We start from the raw sequence: 25,609 nt of genomic DNA, 5'->3' as shown, positions 1-25,609 counted from the left end.
TTGCATACATGCCTGAGGTAGATGGATATGACAGAGCGTACCAGTACACATACAATGTACAATGCAGTATATACAAAATAGTTGGATTTATTGACAAGTGTTAAGCGTTCATTTGAATGAAGCCCACGGAAAGAAACTGTTTATATATCTGGTTGTTTTGGGGTACAGTGCTCTGTAGCACTTGCCAGAGGGGAGGAGTTAGAACAGGTTGTGACCAGGGTGTGATGGGTCTGCAGTGATGTTGCCTGCCCGTTTCCTGAGTCTGGAGGTGTATAAATCCTGAATGGAGGGCAGGTTGGCAGCGATGATTTTCTCTGCAGACCTAAATGTCTGTTAGTCTGTCCCTGTCCCGTTTGGTGGCCGAACCAAACCAGACAGTGATGGATGTGCAGAGGACAGACTGGATTATTGCAGTGTAGAACTGAATCAACAGTTCTTGAGGCAGGTTGAACTTCTTGAGCCAGCTGAGAAAGTACATCCTCTGCTGGGCCTTTTTGATGACTGTGTGTATGTTGGATGCCCACCTTAGGTCCTGGGAGATTGTGGAACCCAGTAATCTGTAGGTTTTCACTGTAGACACCGTGCTGTTGGTTATGGTGGGGGGGGGGGGGGCAGGGTTGGGGGACTCTTCCCGAAGTCCACTGTCATCTCTACTGTTTTGAGTGTGTTCAGCTCCAGGTTGTTATGGCTGTACCAGAGGTATTTTCTCTGCAGACTTAACTGTCCATTGTAGTCTGTTCCTGTCCTGTTTGGCCATTACGGCTATAATGTTCTCAGATTGCTTTGTATGAACAAAAAAGGCACACTGCTTGTCCTACATCGAATTTTGCTCTGCTGACATTTGTCTTTTTATCAGTTGAGTAACAGGCTCTTGTTAGGGCTGTTACCTCACAATGAGAGGGTCCTGGGTTCAATTCCAGCCCATCTCGGGTTGTTTTTTCCCCCCAGTCTTTAAATTGTCCATAGGTGTGAATGACATGGGGGTGACTGTGTGTGGGCCTTTCAATGGACCGATGAGCTATCCAGGGTGTCTCCCTGCCTTACACCCAGTGCGTGCTGGGACGAACTGCAACACTGAATTGGTAAAAGCGGGAAGAAATGATGGATGGATGATAAACACTTCGCTTGATTAAAATTTGAGGTACTGAACATTTTGGCCTCTGTTAATTTTGTTCAGGCTGTCCTCAAACAGTGTGCCACACATATTTGGCGGTAGTGCACTATGATTTTAAAAGTCCCATTCATAAAATTAACAAAAACAACATCAAAAGGGCCAATTAATTTGTCATCGATTAAATACACAAACTCTCTTCCCTCTTCATCATTTATTGAACAGAGGCAATTACCTAAATCTAATTTGCTTGAGATTTATTCCATTCTGTAACGATATTACATTATAAAATATGAATAATGTAAATGAGTTTTCTTCTTTCCCTGCACAATATTGGAATTAATACAAGTGTTTTTTATTACAGCTATGCTTTACGGATTTTTACATAATTATGTGTATCTATATTAAGAAAATCTATGTGATTTAAGTTAAAAAGAAATGACATTTTACAGTACGCAATGCAATATGTGGAATCCAGTCGAGATTGACGCAATCTCGCGTTGACGAGACTTAATCTCACCGGAAGTACAGAGACATCTTCCCGGATGTACACCGAATGTGAGGGTTGAGCAAGTCAAGAGGCTGTCAAAATATCTATTGCAAGCTGTAAACAGCAGCACATTTATAACTAACGTCATCGTGTCAGCAATCACTTGGTGTGCGCCCGACTAATACAACACACAAGAGGAAATGGACGATGACATACTGACGACGCTGAAAATATTGATAATAGGAGAAAGTGGGGTTGGGAAATCCAGGTAAGATAAAGTTACCTCGAAGAAGTTGATGTCGTGGCTGCTACGATAGCTAGTTAGCTCGCTAGTCGTCCCTGTCTTAACAACTCAAAGTCATGTTAGATTTAAAGCTAATCGCAGCTAACAGCAGGATAAACCATCTCACTCGATGTTAATGTATTGCCAACGGATATCATATCTGCGTTGACGCTACTTAGTCGGTATGAAATGTTTACTGTGTTGGTCTTACAAGGCAAGCTACCCTTAGCCTGGCGATGCTAGGTGTGACGTCATTCGCGTTAGACCGTATGATAAATTGGTGTACGACGTTGCAATCAAGGGACTTGACCAAGTTTCCCTCCTCTCCCTTTAGGTGATCTGCTTTTATTAGTATTGAAAGTTAATTTAGGATGATAGTCACCGTAGTGGCAACCCTTGGCTGATGTGTCAACATGTCCCCACAGAACAAAGACAACACCCTGTTTCAGTGAAGGGTTTTCAGATCACAGTATCAAAGCATTGTTTGTAGTGCTCAGTTCAGTGCCACAGTGAGACATCTAGCTCTCCACAAGTGTGGTTGGTTTTGCCAATTTTTGATTAGCAAAGGCTCGTCTTGATAACAAGAGTCTGTTTAGTATGATGCAAAGTAGGCTATAACGCTATTTCTAATGTCAGTCTCGTGATTGTGGCACTGCCAGTACAGAGTTCAGCCTAGTTTGTATGTCTCTATTTTTTCTGTAGCTGTGGTCTAGACTGCATGAAAGAATTGTGATAGCTTGAGCCTTGGACCATCACATTGCAAACTATTACAAATATCTTAATGCCTTCCAGAACCATTGCACTGTACAAAAACAGTGTCCCAATGTGTTGTAACAACAACATTTTGATAAATAAGCTGCCTGGTCCAGTGAAATGAAACCATCCTTCAAGGCGGTTGAATGATGAAACTGGCTTTATTTGTCTCTAAACAAAATGGGTTTTCAGTGTTTTCGTTCATGATCCTGGGTTGTGCTCTTTAACAAGATTTTTAAGAGATAAGATGTTATTAAGATTTAAGGATATCTCTATTTTCTGGATCAACCTAGAATTAGTCAAGATGGCTTTAAGTGATAAACTTACAATGTGCTGTTTTGGGCTTATTATACTGAAGAATGGCATCCAAATTGATTCTACTTTATCAGTGTTCAAAATGTTTATTCAGCTATAGACTTCTACACATTGGTCATATCTTGTGATTGGTTTTAGTTCTACTGTTTGCCTTGTTATGTTGTACTGATTATAATCCAGTTGGAAACAGAGTTTTCAGATCTTATGTTTGTTTTCATTTTAGAGAAGTTTCCTCCATTTGTGGGGGAAATTTTCTTGCTGTGATTGCATGATTTTATTGATTGAGTGTGCATGAAGTACATCCTTATATACTTAGGCTTCAGAGGAATATCCAGCTTTGTTGCGTTTCTTGAAAATGTCAGTTTGTTGCTAACTTTACTAGACCTACAAACAAACAGCTAGCCTGTCTTTTGCTTAATACAATAAACTAATTCAGAGTTTGATTTGGTCCAAATGCCATCATGGGAATCATCGTGGAACTAATACTCTATCATAAAGCAGACACACTGACAGGACTAATTTTTGACTTGCTTACACCCATTTGATCTCTTTCCCTGTAATCTGCAGAGGGCCTCAAATCAAAGCCTAGATTGTTACCTGGCAAGGAAAACACCCTTTACCTAAATAACCTTTTTAGAATAAATTTCTTTTTTGGCTGTTTCTCAGCACAGCTCAGCGGCCATGTAGACTTCAAACAATGAACACTCATCACTCCAGCATCCCTCTTCATGGGCCATGAAGAAATTAAGAGCATTATGCCAGTTGGTTTTATTCACAGGAAATGAGTGAGTTTATCCAGATCATCAGTGCTGTGATTAAGGCCTTTGCACTTTGATTAGTCACAGTAAGCAAGCGAACCCTGTCCTTTTGACCAAAATGAACCAGTGATGTCATCAGGAACTTGTGTAATGTATGTGAGGAAGAATGGGATCGATCAATAGAGAGGAAGAAGGATATAAAATAAGAGAGCTGATGCCTCAGGACAGGACAGGGCAGGTTTGGGAAAGATGGGCTATCTGGTTTAGGCAAACAGAAACTTAACACCAGGCCACCAGCTTACTCATTGTGCTTCCTCTGAAATAGAAGGTCTAAAGAAGATAAGGTCATTCTGCTTGGCTGTTTATTGCTGTATCCTAATAGCCCAACTTTATTTTCTTTCTTCTCTCTGCCTCTTGGTCGTAGCCTCCTTTTACGATTCACGGATGACACATTTGATCCAGAGCAAGCAGCAACAATAGGTAAGTAAGAGACAAGCTTTTCCCATGAATATTAACCACATCTATGAAGGCTAAGGACCTCAGGATACACCAAAGAGTTTAATGTCACTTCTTGACAGAGTGACAACTTATAAGGTGACACAGCCTACTAAACATGTACCGATCGATCAGCCGGTAACCGGAATCGGCCGATTTTCAGCTTGATCAGCTACGACTGGTGACCAGCTGGCCACTCACATATATCCGATTCTGTGCCAGTCAAATTTACATGCATGCGCCGCATGATGGTTCACGTTGCGTACACAGTGGCAGGCAGTAACGTCACAGCCTCACACACACAAGCTAAAACTTGTTGACAAAAACTGTCGTTTACTTTGGGAAAGTAAAACATGTTAGATAAAGTGGGATATACTACTGCAATTAATTTTCAGTTGGATTTTACTAGGGCTGTCCCCAATACCTGTTTTTGGGCTTCGAATACTCGGCAGCAAGTATTCGAAGTCCCAAGTATTCCGGGTCGACGACCGACTGTACAATAATCAAATTAAATAGATGACAGACTATAAAAACCAAATTGCTCATTTGTTTGCTGTTATTATTAATGAGTTATGTCTTTATCACATTCTTTCTTCTTTTCTTTTTGGCTGTTCCCGTTAGGGGTCGCCACGGTGGATCATCTTTTTCCATCTCTTCATGTCTTCTGCATCTTCCTCTGTCATGCCAACAACCTGCATGTCCACTCTCACCACATCAATAAACCTCCTCTTTGGCCTTCCTCTTTTCCTCTTGATTGGCAGCTCCATCTTCAGCATCCTTCTCCCAATATACCCAGCATCTCTCCTCCGCACATGTCCAAACCATCTGAATCGCGCCTCTCTTGCTTTGTCCCAAACTGTCCAACATGAGCTGCCCTTCTAATGTATTCATTCCTAAACCTGTCCATCTTCGTCACTCCCAATGAAAATCTTGGCATCTTCAACTATGCCACCTCCAGCTCCGCCGCCTGTCTTTTCATCAGTGCCACCAGCTCCAAACCATGCAACATAGCTGGTCTCACTACCATCTTGGAAAACCTTCCTTTTCACTCTTGCTGGCACCCTTCTGTCGCAAATCACTCCTGATGCTCTTCTCCATCCACTCCATCCCGCCTGCACCCTCTTCTTCACCTCTCTTCCGCACTCCCCATTACTTTGGACAATTGACCCCAAGTATTTAAACTCATCCACCTTTGCTACCTCTACTCCTTGCGTCCTCACCATTCCGCCGCTGTCCTCCCTGTCTTTCACGCATATGTATTCCATCATGCTCCTACTGAATTTCATTCCTCTTCTCTCCAGTGCATACCTCCACCTCTCCAGGCTCTCCTCAACCTGCTTCCTTCTCTCACCACAGATGAAAATGTCATCCGCAAACATCATAGTCCACGGAGACTCCTGTCTGATCTCATCCGTCAACCTGTCTATCGCCATTGCAAACAAGAAAGGGCTCAGACCCAATCCTTGATGTAATTCCACCTCCATCTTGAACCCATCACTCACTCCTACTGCACACCTCACCACTGTCACACTGCCCTCATACATATCCTGCGCCACTCTTACATACTTCACTGCCACTCCCGACTTCCTCATACAATACCACATATCCTCTCCCGGCAAGCTGTGATTATGCTTTCTCTAAAGACACAATGTAACTCCTTCTGACCTTCTCTATCCTTCTCCATCAACACTCTCAAAGCAAACATCACATCTGTGGTGCTCTTTCATGGCATGAAGCCATACTGCTGCTAACTAATCATCACCTCTCCTCTTAACGTAGCTTCCACTACTCTTTCCCACATCTTCATGCTGTGGCTGATCAACTTTATACCTCTGTAGTTACTACAGCTCTGCACATCAGCCTTCTTCTTGAAAATCGGTACCAGTACACTTCTCCACTCTTCAGGCATCCTCTCACTTTCCAAGATTGTGTTAAACAATCTAGTTACAAACTCCACCGCCATCTTTCCTAAATATCTCCATGCCTCCACAGGTATGTCATCTGGACCAACTGCCTTTCCACTCTTTATCCTCTTCATAGCTGCCCTCATTTCATCCTTGGTAATCCACCACAACTCCTGATTCACTATCCCCACATCATCCAACCTTCTCTCTCTCATTTTCTTCATTCATCAGTCCCTCAGAGTACTTCTTCCAACTTCTCACCACACTCTCCTTGCTTGTCAGCGCATTTCCATCTATCTTTCATCACCCTAACCTGCTGCACATGCTTCTCAGCTTGCACCCTCTGCCAATCGGTACAAGTCCTTTCCTCTTTCCTTAGTGTCCACCTCTCATACAACTCGCCATATGCCTTTTCCTTCACTACTTCTCTTTGCCTTACGCCGCATTTCCTTGTACTCCTGTCTAATTTCTTCATCTCTCTAACTATCCCACTTCTTTGCCAACCTCTTCCTCTGTATACTTTACTGTACTTCCTCATTCCACCACCAAGTTTCCTTGTCTTCCTTCCTCTGTCCAGATGACACACCAAGTACCTTCCTAGCTGCCTCCCCTTATCATTTCTGCAGTAGTTACCCAGCCATTAGGCAACTCTTCACGACCACCCACTGCCTGTCTTGGCTCCTCCCTAAACTCCACACAGCAGTCTTCCTGCTTCAACTTCCACCTTTTAATTCTTGCCTCTGCCTTCACTCTCTTCCTCTTCTTGATCTCCAACGTCATCCTACAGACCACCATCCGATGTTGCCTAGCCACGTTTTCCCGTCACCACCTTGCATTCTCCAATCTCTTTCAGATTGCACCTCCTGTGTGCACCTTCACCCACTCTTACACATCACCCTGTGTTCCTCCCTCTTCTTGAACTATGTATTCACCACAGTCATTTCCATCCATTTTGCAAAATCCCCCACCATCCGTCCTTCCACATTCCTCTCGACACCATACCTACTCATCACTTTCGTTCCCTTCACCAACATGCCCACTGAAATCTGCTCCAGCCAACACTCTCTCCTCCTTGGGTACACTCTCCACCACTTCATTCAACTCAATCCAGAATTCTTCTTTCTCTTCCATCTCTCACCCAACTTGCAGGGCATATGCATTGACAACATTCATCATCACTCTTGACATACTCTTCCTTTGGAATACCCTACCCCATTTCTCTTCCCATTCACACCATGGTAGAAATGTTTGAACAAACCTCCAGTGCTCCTGGCCTTACTTCCCTTCCACCTGGTCTCTTGCACACACAGTATATCTACCTTCCTTCTCTCCATCACATCAGCCAGCTCTCTCTCTTTACCAGTCATAATGCCAACATTCCTCCTCCCCCTCTCCTTCTCCTTTGCCCAACAGTAGCATAGTTTCCACCGGCACTCTGCTGGCCAATACCAGTGGCGACCATTGGTAACCCGGGCCTCAGCCGATCCGGTATGGAAATTTGATTTATGATCCACATATTTGATTTGGGAAGGGCTTTATGCCAGATGCCCTTCCTGACAAAACCCTCCCTCTTTATCCGGGCTTGGGACCGGCACTAAGAATGCACTGGCTTGTGCATTTCCAGTGGCTGGGTTTATCACATGCTATCATTAGGCTGTAATTATTATGCTATTGAGAGACAAATGCAAAATTGGACTTCAAGATATTTCCTTTTTATTGAAATAAACTGGCTACAAAAACACTTTTAAAGTGAAATCAGTTGCTCATGAAAAGCAATAATGCTTTTTGTCAGTGTAGACCTTAACATGAAATCTTAGATAATTAACAGCATTACTTCTGTTGCCTTACGATTATGTTTATGAACAGAGCTTGCATGCTGTGTTCATATAGTCACCTTTTTTCCTGTGCCATATTGCCAACTGCCGTTGGGGCGGGGGGATTTGAATACTAATTTTTCTGTCGATTACCATGGCAACAATCGAATGCAGCCCTAGACTTTTTATTTGTACAAAAACGCTCTGTTCAGTAACCTGGAGCACTTTTTATTTTGAGATTTGTTTGAGTGCGAGTGAGAGACAGTCTTAGAACCTGGTGCAGTTTTGGAGAAAATGTAAAAGTTATTTAATAGTCAGTGTTTTATTATGAACATACAATTGAAATTTCCATTAAAGAAAAGTTACAAAAATGTTTGTGTATGCTGTCAATAATAGTTCTTAAGGGGAAAAAAAATGGAATCAGCAGGTCAGACTTAAAAAAGGGCAAGTTGGAATCGGTCACGAAAATTACAATTGGTGCATCTCTACAGCCTACTTCTGCTTTCCTGACTTGATATCATAAATTCATTTTCAGAAAAATGGAACATCCACCACCACAGGCATATAACTATCCAGTAGGGCTGGGCAGTATGGCAAAAAAAGAAATGGCTTAATGGAATGATTTTTTTTATTCAGAAGCATGATTTGGACTAAACAGCCTTTACTAAATGCAATCAGATATGCTAACTTGGAAGTAAACACATTTTTGTTATTCATAATTGCTAAATGGCATCAAAAACATTTACAAAGATACAAACAAGTTCTGTGACAGCTGTTCTCAAACTTGAAAGTGTAGTTTTGGGAACGGTTCCTGAACAAAGAATTTACAACTTGGGTTATAGATTGGGTTGATTGTGTTCAAGAGAAAAGATCACAATTTTCAGCATTATCTCTCTATACATAAGCTATATATTGTAAACACTCCATTAGCAGCCATAATACTGAGCAGTCTTGTGTTTGTCTCTGACATGCCACCAAAACTGTCTGTCTGACATCAGTGGCTGACAATCTGTAATGTGAAAACAAGCCAATAGCAATTTTTATTTGCATGCTTTTATTTGAGTAACAACACTGTATTCACACTTCTCATACAATCCAGCCTATCAGCAAAGCCTCTGTGAGCTTCATGGGACAGATGTCTGGCCTCGAGATGCGAAACTCTCATACTCATGAGACCAGGAGGGGTCATGAGACTCCTGCAACTGCTCTGGTCCTCAGCAAACACAACTGGCTGCATAAAAAGCGCATCAAGAACACTTAGATATTCATGATGTTAGCTTCCTTTAGCTCTCCAATGAAATCATTATGAATATCTCTTATATTATTGATATTATTATCAATATATCACCCAGCTCTACTTTCAAGCCAATTAAAACAGCCATTCTTCTATGCTTCCTAGTCTGTTGGGCCTGCTGTTTGCGGTGACGTTGTACTGATCAACAGTGTGCATTGTGACAAGTCTTTTATCTTATCTGGAAAATGTATCTCAAAGTTGGCTTGTATCATGTGGCAATTGCACATGCTCTCTCTGCTTGAACTTTAAAAATAGGAGTGTGTGTGTGTAGCAGCTGGATAGCTCAGTGCATAAGAAAGCCGGCTTTTCCGCCTGAGATCAGGGGTTCATACCCTGGCTGGGACGAGTATTCAGTAAGAGTCCGTTGCTTAGACTCCTAATGCCAGACAAACCATCTACCTCAGACATGAGTGAGAGTAACACGAATAGAGTCATACAAGCTTGGACTTTGCCTGGGTTCCCAAGGTCCACATCAGGTGCTGGGGAACCAGGACAACCTGATGAGAAATGGGCTACTGGAACAAGACATTCATGGACAAGGGCTGAAAACCTGGAACTGATGGAATGCTACTAAAACAGCAGACCCCAGGAGAGGGGTTATATGAAGCATATACACTACCGTTCAAAAGTTTGGGATCACCCAAACAATTTTGTGTTTTCCATGAAAAGTCACACTTATTCACCACCATATGTTGTGAAATGAATAGAAAATAGAGTCAAGACATTGACAAGGTTAGAAATAATGATTTGTATTTGAAATAAGATTTTTTTTACATCAAACTTTGCTTTCGTCAAAGAATCCTCCATTTGCAGCAAATACAGCATTGCAGACCTTTGGCATTCTAGCTGTTAATTTGTTGAGGTAATCTGGAGAAATTGCACCCCACGCTTCCAGAAGCAGCTCCCACAAGTTGGATTGGTTGGATGGGCACTTCTTTGAGCAGATTGAGTTTCTGGAGCATCACATTTGTGGGGTCAATTAAACGCTCAAAATGGCCAGAAAAAGAGAACTTTCATCTGAAACTCGACAGTCTATTCTTGTTCTTAGAAATGAAGGCTATTCCATGCGAGAAATTGCTAAGAAATTGAAGATTTCCTACACCGGTGTGTACTACTCCCTTCAGAGGACAGCACACACAGGCTCTAACAGGTACTATTTAATGAAGATGCCAGTTGGGGACCTGTGAGGCGTCTGTTTCTCAAACTAGAGACTCTAATGTACTTATCTTCTTGCTCAGTTGTGCAACGCGACCTCCCACTTCTTTTTCTACTCTGGTTAGAGCCTGTTTGTGCTGTCCTCTGAAGGGAGTAGTACACACCGGTGTAGGAAATCTTCAATTTCTTAGCAATTTCTCGCATGGAATAGCCTTCATTTCTAAGAACAAGAATAGACTGTCGAGTTTCAGATGAAAGTTCTCTTTTTCTGGCCATTTTGAGCGTTTAATTGACCCCACAAATGTGATGCTCCAGAAACTCAATCTGCTCAAAGAAGTGCCCATCCAACCAATCCAACTTGTGGGAGCTGCTTCTGGAAGCGTGGGGTGCAATTTCTCCAGATTACCTCAACAAATTAACAGCTAGAATGCCAAAGGTCTGCAATGCTGTAATTGCTGCAAATGGAGGATTCTTTGACGAAAGCAAAGTTTGATGTAAAAAAAATCTTATTTCAAATACAAATCATTATTTCTAACCTTGTCAATGTCTTGACTCTATTTTCTATTCATTTCACAACATATGGTGGTGAATAAGTGTGACTTTTCATGGAAAACACAAAATTGTTTGGGTGATCCCAAACTTTTGAACGGTAGTGTATATATACACTACCGTTCAAAAGTTTGGGATCACCCAAACAATTTTGTGTTTTCCATGAAAAGTCACACTTATTCACCACCATATGTTGTGAAATGAATAGAAAATAGAGTCAAGACATTGACAAGGTTAGAAATAATGATTTGTATTTGAAATAAGATTTTTTTTACATCAAACTTTGCTTTCGTCAAAGAATCCTCCATTTGCAGCAATTACAGCATTGCAGACCTTTGGCATTCTAGCTGTTAATTTGTTGAGGTAATCTGGAGAAATTGCACCCCACGCTTCCAAAAGCAGCTCCCACAAGTTGGATTGGTTGGATGGGCACTTCTTGCGTACCGTACGGTCAAGCTGCTCCCACAACAGCTCAATGGGGTTCAGATCTGGTGACTGCGCTGGCCACTCCATTACCGATAGAATACCAGCTGCCTGCTTCTGCTCTAAATAGTTCTTGCACAATTTGGAGGTGTGTTTAGGGTCATTGTCCTGTTGTAGGATGAAATTGGCTCCAATCAAGCGCTGTCCACTGGGTATGGCATGGCGTTGCAAAATGGAGTGATAGCCTTCCTTATTCAGAATCCCTTTTACCCTGTACAAATCTCCCACCTTACCAGCACCAAAGCAACCCCAGACCATCACATTACCTCCACCATGCTTAACAGATGGCGTCAGGCATTCTTCCAGCATCTTTTCATTTGTTCTGCGTCTCACAAACGTTCTTCTTTGTGATCCAAACACCTCAAACTTGGATTCATCCGTCCACAACACTTTTTTCCAGTCTTCCTCTGTCCAATGTCTGTGTTCTTTTGCCCATCTTAATCTTTTTCTTTTATTGGTCAGTCTCAGATATGGCTTTTTCTTTGCCACTCTGCCCGGAAGCCCAGAATCCCGCAGCCGCCTCTTCACTGTAGATGTTGACACTGGTGTTTTGCGGGTACTATTTAATGAAGATGCCAGTTGGGGACCTGTGAGGCGTCTGTTTCTCAAACTAGAGACTCTAATGTACTTATCTTCTTGCTCAGTTGTGCAACGCGGCCTCCCACTTCTTTTTCTACTCTGGTTAGAGCCTGTTTGTGCTGTCCTCTGAAGGGAGTAGTACACACCGGTGTAGGAAATCTTCAATTTCTTAGCAATTTCTCGCATGGAATAGCCTTCATTTCTAAGAACAAGAATAGACTGTCGAGTTTCAGATGAAAGTTCTCTTTTTCTGGCCATTTTCAGCGTTTAATTGACCCCACAAATGTGATGCTCCAGAAACTCAATCTGCTCAAAGGAAGGTCAGTTTTGTAGCTTCTGTAATGAGCTAAACTGTTTTCAGATGTGTGAACATGATTGCACAAGGGTTTTCTAATCATCAATTAGCCTTCTGAGCCAATGAGCAAACACATTGTACCATTAGAACACTGGAGTGATAGTTGCTTGAAATGGGCCTCTATACACCTATGTAGATATTGCACCAAAAACCACACATTTGCAGCTAGAATAGTCATTTACCACATTAGCAATGTATAGAGTGTATTTCTTTAAAGTTAAGACTAGTTTAAAGTTATCTTCATTGAACAGTACAGTGCTTTTCCTTCAAAAATATGGACATTTCAATGTGATCCCAAACTTTTGAACGGTAGTGTATATATATATATATATATATATATATATATATATATATATATATACACACACACACACACACACATACACACAGCGGTGCTTGAAAGTTTGTGAACCCTTTAGAATTTTCTATATTTCTGCATAAATATGACTTAAAACATCATCAGATTTTCACACAAGTCCTAAAAGTAGATAAAGAGAACCCAATTAAACAAATGAGACAAAAATATTATACTTGGTCATTTATTTATTGAGGGAAATGATCCAATATTACATATCTATGAGTGGCAAACGTATGTGAACCTTTGCTTTCAGTATCTGGTGTGACCCCCCACCCCCTTGTGCAGCAATAACTGCAACTAAACGTTTCTAGTAACTTCATAAGTCCTGCACATCGGCTTGGAAGAATTTTAGCCCATTCCTCCGTACGGAACAGCTTCAACTCTGGGGTGTTGGTGGGTTTGCTAACATGAACTGCTTGCTCGCTTTAGGTCTTTCCACAACATTTCGATTGGATTAGGGTCAGGACTTTGACTTGGCCATTCTAAAACGTTAACTTTATTCTTCTTTAACCATTCTTTGGTAGAACGACTTGTGTGCTTAGGGTTGTTGTCTTGCTGCATGACCCACGTTCTCTTGAGATTCAGTTCATGGACAGATGTCCTGACATTTTCCTTAAGAATTTGCTGGTATAATTAAGAATTCATTGTTCCATCAATGATGGCAAGCCGTCCTGGCACAGATGCAGCAAAACAGGCCCAAACCATGATACTACCACCATCGTGTTTCACAGATGAGATAAGGTTCTTATGTTGGAATGCAGTGTTTTCCTTTCTCCAAACATAATGCTTCTCATTTAACACAAAAAGTTCTATTTTGGTTTCATCCGTCCACAAAACATTTTTCCAATAGCCTTCTGCCTTGTCCACGTGATCTTTAGCAAACTGCAGACAGGTAGCAATTTGGAGAGCAGTGGCTTTCTCCTTGCAACCCTGCCATGCACACCATTGTTGTTCAGTGTTCTCCTGATGGTGGACTCATGAACATTAACATTAGCCAATGTGAGAGAGGCTTTTCGTTGCTTAGCAGTTACCCTGGGTTCCTTTGTGACCTGGCCGACTATTACACGCTTTGCTCTTGGAGTGATCTTTGATGGTCGACCACTCCGGGGGAGGGTAACAATGGTCTTGAATTTCCTCCATTTGTACACAGTCTGTCTGACTGTGGATTGGTGGAGTCCAAACTCTTTAGAGAAGGTTTTGTAACCTTTTCCAGCTTGATGAGCATCAACAACGCTTTTTCTGAGGTCCTCAGAAATCTCCTTTGTTCTTGTCATGATACACTTCCACAAACGTGTTGTGAAGATCAGACTTTGATAGATCCCTTTTCTTTAAATAAAACAGGGCACCCACTCACACCTGATTGTCATCCCATTGACTGAAAACACCTGACGCTAATTTCGCCTTCAAATTAACTGCTAATCCTAGAGGTTCACATACTTTTGCCACTCACAGATATGTAATATTGGATCATTTTCCTCAATAAATAAATGACCAAGTATAATATTTTTGTCTCATTTGTTTAATTGGGTTCTCTTTATCTACTTTTGGACTTGTGTGAAAATGTGATGTTGTTTTAAGTCATATTTATGCAGAAATATAGAAAATTCTGAAGGGTTCACAAACTTTCAAGCACCACTGTATTAGGGATGCAAGATGATATTGGCACATCATCGGTATCGCCAGATATAAAGGCTCTAAAATGAAATATCAGCATCGTTCTGAAATGCCAATATGACAGGCTGATGAGATGACGCTTTAATTATGCGTACGCAACGCAAACCGTTGACCAGGAACGGATTGCGCGCGCTTCACATAGGCGGGACGCATAGGTGCCAATTTATGTTTTTGCTCGTGGGTGCCCTAGTTAAGTGAATATTACCAAGGTGATGATTGTCACAAAAATCACTTTTATTGCACGAGCTTTTGGACCCCCCCCCTTTTTCTCCCCAATTGTATCCGGCCAATTACCTCACTCTTCTCAGCTGTCCCAGTCGCTGCTCCACCCCCTCTGCCGATCCGACGAGGGCTGCAGACTACCACTTGCTTCCTCCGATACATGTGGAGTCGCCAGCCACTTCTTTTCACCCGACAGTGGGGCGTTTCACCAGGAGGACATAGCGCATGGGAGGATCACGCTATTCCCCCAGTTCCCCCTCCTGAACAGGTGCCCTGACTGATCAAAGGAGGCGCTAGTGCAGCAACCAGGACACACACCCACATCCGGCTTCCCACCTGCAGACACGGCCAATTGTGTATGTAGGGACGCCCAACCAAGCCGGAGGTAACACGGGGATTTGATCTGGCGAGCCCCATGTTGGTAGGCAACAGAATAGACCACTACGCTACCCGGACGCCTCCTATAGTCCTAACTTTAGTAATTACCGTGATGTAGGCTTACTTAGGCTGCTGTCATCTGTTGGATGTAGATACAACCCGCAACGAAATGCGACACTGTTTTGCTACACATTTTACCAGGCTACACCATATCAGCACAGTCTTGTTTATTTGTTAATTTCTTTATTTCTTTATTTAGTGATTGGGCTTCCTTGTGGGTGCTCAACCTTTTTGGTGGGTGCTCGAGCACCCATGGGATCAGCACCTATGGCGGGGTGTTTTTTAAAAAAAAAATTTTTTACCTGCTTCACCAACTGTGGTGCACGTGGTTGCATGCCAGCCATATTTTCTGAGAAGATTTCAAGTAGGCTACTTTGGAAAATGGGTAACCAAGGGGGCAAATGCTTTTAACTGGTGTTGAATTAATCAACTAGATTGCTTTAACTACAGGATCATGGATCACATTATTGTTTTATTTTAATGTGCAATGAAAAAAACCCCACAAGGTTGCATTGCTGCATCGCATTGCATCTGATACAATGAAATGTATGTTTTAATTATTTTTACACAGATTGTACTCATGTTTTACACAATTCTCTGTAGTTTTTACCTGTTGGAGGGCCGCATAGCCACGCGTAGAGAAAAAAGAAAATAGACCAGCCATAGAGATCAGCAGCGTGGGTGCCTGCGCGGGTGCACGCGGCTTCTGTGGTCAGTGCAGCAGCTTCAGTTCAGGCCACTACAGGACAGACTTGATGTTCTCTGTACATAGGTGGGGGGAAAAATGTGTATATATCAATATCGGCAATGGGCCAAAATGAGTTGAAAAATATTGGCCATCGGCATCTCTTATTTATTTCTATCCAATATTGTGCATTTCTTATTTATATATATATATATATATATATATATATATATATTGCTTATGGCATGAAACAGGCTTGTACTGTCTCAAAGAATTTACTTGACTCACTGGATTATATATATATAACTTTGTTAAAAGAAACACTCAACAGTAGGGATAGTGCTCAACAAATAAGGAGCAAAATAATCCAGTTAGTCAAGTATATATATATATATATATATATATATATTGCTTATGGCATGAAACAGGCTTGTACTGTCTCAAAGAATTTACTTGACTCACTGGATTATATATATATAACTTTGTTAAAAGAAACACTCAACAGTAGGGATAGTGCTCAACAAATAAGGAGCAAAATAATCCAGTTAGTCAAGTATATATATATATATATATATATATATATATATATACATACATAGATGGATATATCGAACATCTGTCAGTGTCACCACTGCACCACTCATAAGTGCAGCCACCCAGCTATTTGATTTATTGGAAGCTTAACAGGGAGTGTTACTTAAAAAAAAAAAAAACGGTAGACTGGGCTATCCATCTCCTGTGGTAAAACAGTGACCTTAACAGTACATGGTTCTGGCACATAGTGGTCTTTCCAGATCCTGGTGGATCTGAAAATTATATCAATTTTTTCAAGCGGTATTAAACATTTTGATGCATCAAGGACAACCCCTGCCATTTATTCAGGTGGTTTTGGGACTGTCACTTCCTTAGAGGGCAAATTGTTCATTAAAATATTCAAGAACTCAGGATTCATGGTCCTAATGACTTGGGAGGCTGACAGTCCCCCCCCCCCCGCCTTTATCCCGCCTAATGTGATTTTTTGAAAAACTTCTTGCTCACAATGCTGTCTCTGTTGAAAGAACCAAAAACACAGATTCAGATTCCCAGAGAGCCTGGAGTAATAAAACCCCATTATTTTCTACAGGGCAGGCATGCACTGCTACTGTTTTACTTGGCCAACTGGAATCTTTGCCCAACATATGTCTTCTTCGAAGTCTAGCCCTCCTCATCGATTCAGATACCCTAACATTCAAAGCAGGAAGATGGTTTGTAATCTGGTATCATTCTCACACATTCAGATTAACCCTCCACCCACCCAGATGCACATACATACCTCCTACATACATACCTCCTAAAGATCTTAGGTTACTGAGTTTGTATTTATCAATTTGCTGCCTTTAACATCAGCTTTCTCAAATTGCACATTAGTACACAAATTTGTTAATTGAGATTGATTGGACTTTTATACAGCTTCTTAATAATGCAGGGCGGGGCCTCTGGGTAGCATGGCGGTCTATTCTGTTGCCTACCAACACGGGGATTGCCGGTTCGAATCCTCCGGTTTGGTCGGGCGTCCCCACAGACACAATTGGCCATGTCTGCGGGTGGGAAGCCGGATGTGGGTGTGTGCCCTGGTCGCCGCACTAGCACCTCCTCTGGTCGGTTGGGGTGCCTGTTCGGGGGGGAGGGGGAACTGGGGGGGAATAGCATGATCTTCCCATGCGCTATGACCCCCTGGTGAAACTCCTCACTGTCAAGTGAAAAGCGGCTGGCGACTCCTCATGTATTGGAGGAGGCATATGGTAGTCTGCAGCCCTCCCCGGCTCAGCAGAGGGGGTGGAGCAGTGACCGGGATGGCTCGGAAGAGTGGTGTAATTGGACAAGTACAATTGGGGAGAAAAAAAGCGGGGGGGGGGGGGTGCAGCACTACGTTTTTGCCCTTTTTATTTGAAGTTTCATGAAGCAGGAAGAATTTCTATTAGTTTTTTTTTAGGGGGAAGGAAGCTATTGTACAAAGTCTTTGATAAGTAGGTCAAACTACGTAAAAGTAGGACAAGGATGTGCGATACAGTATAGCGGTCAGTGCAGCCTTGACGTGTACTCCAGGGTGTTTTGATACAGAGTGCCTGCTGGAGTCTCTCTGCGTGTAGCCTGTATCAGCTTAATGCAGCTCTGTTTGAGGTCAGCCAAAAACAGTCTTGTCTGCAGAGATCAGTCAACCTTGACTCCAGTGGTAGTGGCATCTTGTTGTGTTGTGATATTACTAACAGATGACGCCTGCTCTCCGGGAAAGGCCTATCTGAGTTCGCAGAGTGTGGGGGATGCATAGGGTACTGTTTAGTGTGGGATCTGAGGAAGGATTGCTCTCTGTGATTGACAGTTTTCTGAATGGAGTGTTAATGCACTTGTTCGAGTGATTGTCTATGTGTTGTGTGTGAATTGTATGTATTTGTGTGGGGAAGTGTGTGGTGTACAGGACTGTACGAGTTTGTAACTGTGTGCATGTTTTTTATGCTTGTGTGTGTGTCATGTGTGTGTAGATATGTCAGAGCGAGAACCCTCTGCATGAACACCCTCCCATCCCGCCCCTGCTGCCATGTCTCTTCTGTCTTGGCTCTGGATCCCCCCCCCCCGTCCCAGATGTAAAAACAGCCCGTCCCGAGCATATGTTTTCCTGGTAAATCTGTCAGTGCATGCTTAAACTAAGGGCGATGCGTCATCCAGACGCATCATGCTGTGTTTCCTCAGTGAGGCAATAGAAGAGATTTACTTGTTGAGAGCACGGAGGACAACACTGTTATGTTTGTGTAAATGTATATTGCCTTGGAGCCAGTCAGGGACTTTTAAGGTGAATCATGGTGCTCCCTGAGCCATGTCACAGGTGGCTTTTGTGTGTGTGTGTGTTCATTTATTCTCATTCCCTAATGGAGCTCTACCAAGTTGGTTTCACGGTCGATATCTATTCGCATATTAACCCATGCATTCTGATTGATATGCATCCATCAGTCTCACCATAATTTCAGTATGACACACAGTCAGGCTAAGCGTCTGTCTGAGTAGTTGGGGTGAGCGGAAGTTCAGGGACATTGGTGTGGCATGTATGTTTTGACAATTCATCATGGATGATTATAGCCTGTCATGAAAGAATATTCTTGGCAGCTATTAGTCAGACCTGTAAGACTCATCAGATTTGGGTTTGAATGGGATGAGGTAATCATGACAGCATGAGTGATTGACCAGGCTGTGTGTTTTGGCCCTTTTTTTTTTTCCCTTGTCTAGGTGTTGACTTCAAAGTGAAGACCCTCACTGTTGACGGTAACAAGACTAAGCTGGCAATATGGGTAAGTGACAAACCCAAGGTGTGCTTCAAGATTGAAATTACTCTCTGGAGAAAACTTGTGCATTTGTCTAGACTTGTCAATCAAAACATGGAAACGACCTTTGAAACTGTCTCATGTATAGATGTCATTCTCTGATTTCCCAGAAGATGGCGTTCAAGTAACACCGTTCCAAACAACTGGTTTAGGGAAAAAGTGAAAGTTTTTCCTTTTTTTTTTTTTGTCTTCACTGCTTGGTTTTCCTCCTATTTGAACCATTAGTTTTACCTTCCAGTATGTACGGCATGTGTTTTTTCAGGACACAGCAGGCCAGGAGCGCTTCCGTACCCTGACACCGAGTTACTACAGAGGAGCCCAGGGAGTTATCTTAGGTAAGGCAAGCCAAGCCACCACTTAAAAACAATTGGGGTGTGTGTTTGCACCTGTGTGCATTCCCCCTCTTGCTCAAGTCGGACCCAGTCAGGCCTCGGTTGTAAAGAGAGTGATGGTTTTTCATTCTGTGACTCATGCACACACACACACACACACACACACACACACACACACACACACACACACACACACACACACACACACTAATTTCCCCACCCCCAGTTACTTTCTCTCTCTCTCTCTGGAAGTCAGTTTATAGTCAGTCAGTTTATACCTATTACTCTAGCCTTTCAAACGGACGTGCAAATGCACACACAGGATCTGATTTGAAAACCCTTAATACTAAAGCAGACATCCTCTGCAGCCCACGGGCGTCACCATTCTGATGGCATACGGTTACAATATGCTCCTTTGTAGCACCAGGATACATAATCACGTGAGGCAATTTGTCCTTTTGCTCTCTTAAGCAATTCATTGACGCTGCAATATTTGGCTCTATCAAGTTCTGTTTCTTACATCTTTTTATGTAATTTCCCTTATCTTGCAGCAATCAGGACATTCAGGCTTGAAATCATTCCTTCAATGATGTTTTTCATTTTTCAAGCGCATGGGTTAGCAAGATCTCATGAGGCGGTCTTTTCTTAACAGCTCTGAAATGTGAATAAGTCTTTGAATACCATTTATAGGAAATGATTTGGAGTAGTATATGCAGTTATTGCTCCCTCCACAGGGTAGCCTTGTAATTGTGTCAGTTATTGATGGGGGGGGGGGGGCTAAAATACAATGACAGGCTGTCCTTCAGCCCCTTTAGTCTTATCTTGCCACAGATAAAAGTGTGTGTGTGTACACATTTGTGTCTGTTTATTTTGAAAACTCCTTGTCCATATCATCTTGTCACAGTGTACGACGTTACGCGGCGGGAGACTTTCGCCAAGCTGGACAACTGGCTCAATGAGCTGGAGACGTACTGTACAAGGAATGACCTCGTTAAAATGCTAGTGGGGAACAAAATAGATAAGGTGGGTGAAATGCTTTTCTCATAAGAATGCAGCGGTGGATAATGATCTTGGCACATCTGGTGTTAGCAGTCATTTATGTACGTTTCAAAATACTGAATTAAGGGCTCTTTTTTTTTTTTAAATGTTTCACTGATACTGTGTCCCACAACCACATTTTTCTCGTTCATAAACATAGCTTTGACCATAATGTTTAAGTGGTAAAACTTAACCACAGCTGTCTTTCTGTCATTTATTTTCTTTCCCATTGAATAATATACTAGACTGAGTCCACACTTTAAAAACGATGTTCATTTAATTTAATTTTAAATTCTACGGCTGGGTTGCACCAACAAGGGTTAATTTAATCTAAGATTAGTTCTAATCACAGTTTAGCAAAACTAGGTTTAAAATGAGTGAATCCATATTTAAAATTAAGCTCTACAGCACAATTAAAGAAAATCTCAGTTTAGTAAATACATGTTTATTGATGTAAACCAAAATTACATAGAGTTAAATCAATATGGAGATACTTGCTTACCAAAATTAAAACAAATAAATATAAATAAATAAACAGGCTAAATAAACAGATAAATCTGCATGCTGTGGGGACCTAGGAAGTTTAAATGGGGGGGGGGGGCGTTAACTTTCAGCTGCTCCTTAACAAAACGTTACATTGTTTGCTTGCTAGCTAGCTAAAAAGTTAGCCTACTGATGACATTGTTTGCTAGCTAGCTAAAAAGTTAGCCTACTCATGATTGCTTGGCAGAGAAGCTCCAATTTCTTCTCCTTTGAGAAAAACTTGTTGGCTGAATTAATGGAGCCAAATGGCCAAATAATAGAAGATTTAAAAAAAAAAAAGGACAACATAACGGCAAGGAAAAAAGAGACTACCTGGCAGCAACTGGCAGACTGTTTTAACGGAGCCCCTGGTGTGAAAGAAAGAAGAAATGTTGCTCAACTTCAACCTTGCTGCAAAAACATGAAAACAAAAGGCAAAAAGGTGGGATTTGTCATCACACACCACTTGCACACACTGATAGAGCAGTACACTTCTGGTTTTGAAAGAGCTCCCCACCAGGTCTGTGAACTGGGATGTGGGTATAATCAATAGCACCCCTGGAAATCCAGCTCGCCTGTAGAATCCAGCAGCTGTTTCCCCCGTTGGAGAGAACCGAATGTACTGGTTCCTCAGACTTACTATTGCAAGTCTGAGGAACCAGTACAACCAGATACTGCTGACAATTTGACAGGCAGTGGAGCTGTTTACGCCAAACAGGACCCTGTCCACCCTCTCCAAACATCTGGTGGCATAAAATCTCGGGGCCAACAGGAGTTGGGGCATTGGTGGTACAGCTGCATTTCTTTCACTGCCATGTTTGACAGACAGTCCAATCTTCCTGTTCAGCTCCATAACAGTTTGCTTGCTGAACCGGTATCTTGAGAGAGAAATTCAGCAGCATCATGAAACTCAATTGGGTTGAGTCTGTCCCTTAACTTTCTTCGAGGACAATCCATCTCTTAAGGCAGCCATTGTAAAAGTTAAACCTCTTCAAGTGTAGTTAATACTGGATCACATTTTAAAATGGACTTTAAAGTTTAGTGCAGCAGAATTAAATTTAATCTAGGTTTAGAGTAAAAACTAAACTCAGGGTTACGGTTCAAATTTAATTTTAAGCTAGTTTTAAAATTTGGTGCAACATAATTTAGTTAAACCATGATTTAATTGGGCTTAAAAATGAATCCTTCTTGGTGCAACCCGGCCTAACAAATCTTGGAACTTTTAGATACAAAAATTAGATATAAAACTTTTAGGAAGAACTTTTAATAATTAAGATACTGCTCAATCCAGAAGACACGTGATCATTAGGAAGCGGCTCTCTCAAGTGACCACAACATTGCAGTAGTAAGTGCTGTGTTAAAGTTGTGTTAAATAGATCCATTATAAATGTATTGTGTGCTTTTCTCTCTCCGAGAAAAATCCCTTTCTGCCTCATGACAACTACAGAAGCTGACAAGCCTGCCGTACAGACCTTATATGAGCCATTACCTGTCTTGTGTTTTAGGAAAACCATGAGCTAGACAGGAATGAAGGACTGAAGTTTGCAAGAAAACATTCCATGCTTTTTATAGGTAAGTCAGGAGGATTCCCCTCTGTCAAAGACCTGCTGGGCACGAGTTAGAGCAGACGATTCTGCAGGGGGAACCGCTTTCGAAATAACTGTCATAGCTGCTGAGGAATGCTTGCATGGCTCTATTTATAAAATGGTTTAAACCTTCCCCATATTTTCCATTGATTTCTCTGCTTTTCTCCTGCATTTTATCTTTACATTTGTCAAGAAAATAGTTCCTTAAAAGAATTATTGTAAAAGCATGGTATTTATCCTAATCAGGTACTCAATGAGCTTTGTTAATTTGAAAAAGGTTTATGGGAAATTGAAGAATTTCCACTCGTCCCAATGTTTCCCCAGCCATTTCATTGTGTTAATTTATGATTTTTGGATTTTGAATTAAGATTTATATCTTCATCCTGTAGTTATTACTATCATATTGTTTCTGGAAATCGTCGTCTTTGGTAGCGAGTATTGCCAGTATCCCCTAATTACCTCCTAAGGCCCCACTATTAGTGTCCCAGGTTGACAGTTATTGTTGAGACATTTTCCACTGCTCGCCACTCCAGCTAGCAGATGTTGACATCAAGGTGCAGATACTAACTGTTGTGTCTGTGTCCCATCTCCCATTCTCCCCCTCCATCTCCTCCCCTCTTCTCCCCACTCCACACCCCTTCTCTCCTTTCTTCCCGTTTTCTTCTCCTTGTTCTTATTGCTGCTGATACTCTCTCACTCTCTTGCTTCTCTCTCGTCCCCCCCCCCCCAATCTTCTCCATCTCTTTGCCTCTCTTCGTCTGCCTTGGCTGCGCTCTCCCTTACCAGAGGCCAGTGCTAAGACAAGGGACGGGGTGCAGTGTGCGTTTGAGGAGCTGGTTGAGAAGATCATCCAGACCCCAGGCCTGTGGCAGAGTGAGATACACGGCCGAGGAGTCCAGCTCACTGACGAAGATGCCGGGGGAGGAAGCTGTGGTGGCTACTGCTCCTTAGTCTAGACGTCAAATATACGCGTACACAGACACGAGACACACACACACACACAACCCACGTTCACAGACATATGCAACTGTATACAAACACTACATCAACACACACATAGGTATGTGTATGCCAAAACAATGTCACACTCCCAGACATATGGAAAGTGCTGCATGAACAGGCAGAATCTGACTCTACTGATGCGCGCGCGCACACACACACACACACACACACACACACTTGAAAGAAAAGAAAATCTCGCCATCCCAGCAGGTGCTGTCCTAGAACAGAGGTCCCTCCTCAGACATGAAGGCTGCGGCAGTCAGACCGTCTCCCATTCCCCAGAGTTGTGAGGGGCCATCCCTCTCTTCTCGCCAGCTGTGTTGATACACACAATGCTTTTTGCACACTTTCCAATACCATGGCTGCACTTGAACACTAATAAGGTTCAGCCCTCCTCTGTTTGGCATGTGAGGGAATGAAATGAGTTTCTCTCTCCTGCAGTATGTTTTAAGTTAGAGGACTTTCTTTGTTTGCTCTTTTTTTTCCCCTGCATGTTATTATTTTTGTCTTTATTTGAAATGCTGTCATTACAATGAAACATGAAATAAATATTAGCCCCTTCTGTTGGGCTAACAGCTTAAAAAAGCATCTCTTTTGCATGACACAAAAAAAGCTATTTTTGATCCTTAATTGTATCCATCTTGCCTATTTTTCTCATGCCACCTTGCCACAAGAAACACAATAGTATAAAATTCAACTCTTGTTTCCTTCCCCAGTGTGTCTTGTCTTTGCTCCATGCTGTACGTGACTTTGTGCCGTCCCCCAACACGGCTCCCACCTTACTTAATACTGCTGAATTTTGATAAGCTTATCTAGCCCAAGCCGTCTTGATTTCCCTCTCACCAGCCCGAAGCAGGGGCTGGGATCAAGTGACTCTGATGTCCACACCTCTGCCCCCTTTGTTCACATTGTAATAGCTACCAAGTGTTGGTAATAACGTTCTACTACTTTCCATTGACTTGAACTCCAGACCTCTCAGCATCTTTTGAAGGGTGCATAAATCAAAGAGATTGGCACAGGCAAGCTTTCCGCTGTGTGCTTGAGGAAAGAGGAAAAAAAAGGCAGAGAGAGCGAGAGAGAGGGTGCAAGAGACTTAAAATTGCACGCCTTGTTTTGTAACTGGTTGCTTTAATGGGGTGTGACCTGCTGGCGCTCGCTGAGATAGACAGATAATACCAGTAATATCACTAGCTCTGTCATGGCCTTCCATATAGATCTCTTTGACTTGGACGAGACAAAGGAAAAGTGTTCAATATTAAACAGGACAGTGAGTCATGAGGGTGTTTCCATTGAAATTGGAAAGTCAAAGAAAAAGGCTTCATGCTCCACATCGCTAATGGATTTCACAGTACTCCCGTCTCTGTGTTCATCTGTGGGAGGCGGTTATGGATGTACTGTAACCCTGACCTCTGACCATGTTTGTAGTATTGGAGTGCTGGCATGTGTTTTAAACTTCTGGGAAATGTCATTTTTGAGAGCTTGACTTTGTGACAGGGATGGTGAATGTGACACAGATGCCTTTATGTCTAATCATAAATTAGGATAGATTTATCTTCTTTTTATTATTGCATGGAAAAAATCGTTTGTTGTGTCGTTTCCTACTTGTTCAATGGATGATCTGGAGAGACCGCTAACTCTGAACACTTAACATTATGGTTGCATTTGTTGAAGCCTTGCATACAGGTTTACCATTGGATTTAATGATGTATTCATCTGAAAGAAACAAATTTACTTGGTTATTAAACTGGCACAGGTATCCTTTGTTCTTGTCCATATTTCATTTGCAATGACATGTATTCCTTGTAAACGGATGTGTGCACTTTGAGATTCCTGTATGAATTGTAAAGCTGTATGTATACATATTTCACATCTAAGTCGCTCTATGTATTAAACTAAATAAAATACTTTTTTTTTTAAAGGAATCCTTTAATGTTGATACATATTCCGAGTTTGGTTATGCAGCCGTTGCTGGTTGTAACTCAAATGAGCCAAATCCTATAATAGACAAACGTAAATCTTCCTAAGTAATTGGTTTTAAAGTCTGGTCCAAGCCTTCAGCGA

The 25,609-nt window shown here is 42.1% G+C and overlaps 1 protein-coding gene across 1 annotated transcript; it reads left to right on the top strand.

The window, feature by feature from the left end:
- The first annotated feature begins 1,685 nt into the window (after window positions 1–1,685).
- Window positions 1,686–25,479, top strand: rab18a (RAB18A, member RAS oncogene family). Its single transcript, XM_056299434.1, has 7 exons — window positions 1,686–1,869; window positions 4,135–4,190; window positions 18,974–19,035; window positions 19,331–19,403; window positions 20,305–20,423; window positions 22,466–22,532; window positions 23,333–25,479. Exons 1-7 carry the CDS (start codon window positions 1,802–1,804, stop codon window positions 23,500–23,502), a joined length of 615 nt encoding a protein of 204 aa, XP_056155409.1. The 5' UTR covers window positions 1,686–1,801; the 3' UTR covers window positions 23,503–25,479.
- Window positions 25,480–25,609: the final 130 nt, after the last annotated feature.

This window comes from Lampris incognitus, chromosome 19, assembly GCF_029633865.1.
Source record: "Lampris incognitus isolate fLamInc1 chromosome 19, fLamInc1.hap2, whole genome shotgun sequence".
NCBI classification, from domain to species: Eukaryota; Metazoa; Chordata; class Actinopteri; order Lampriformes; family Lampridae; genus Lampris; species Lampris incognitus.
The sequence above is the reverse complement of the archived record's forward strand: the minus strand, read 5'-3'. Positions and strand labels throughout refer to the sequence as shown.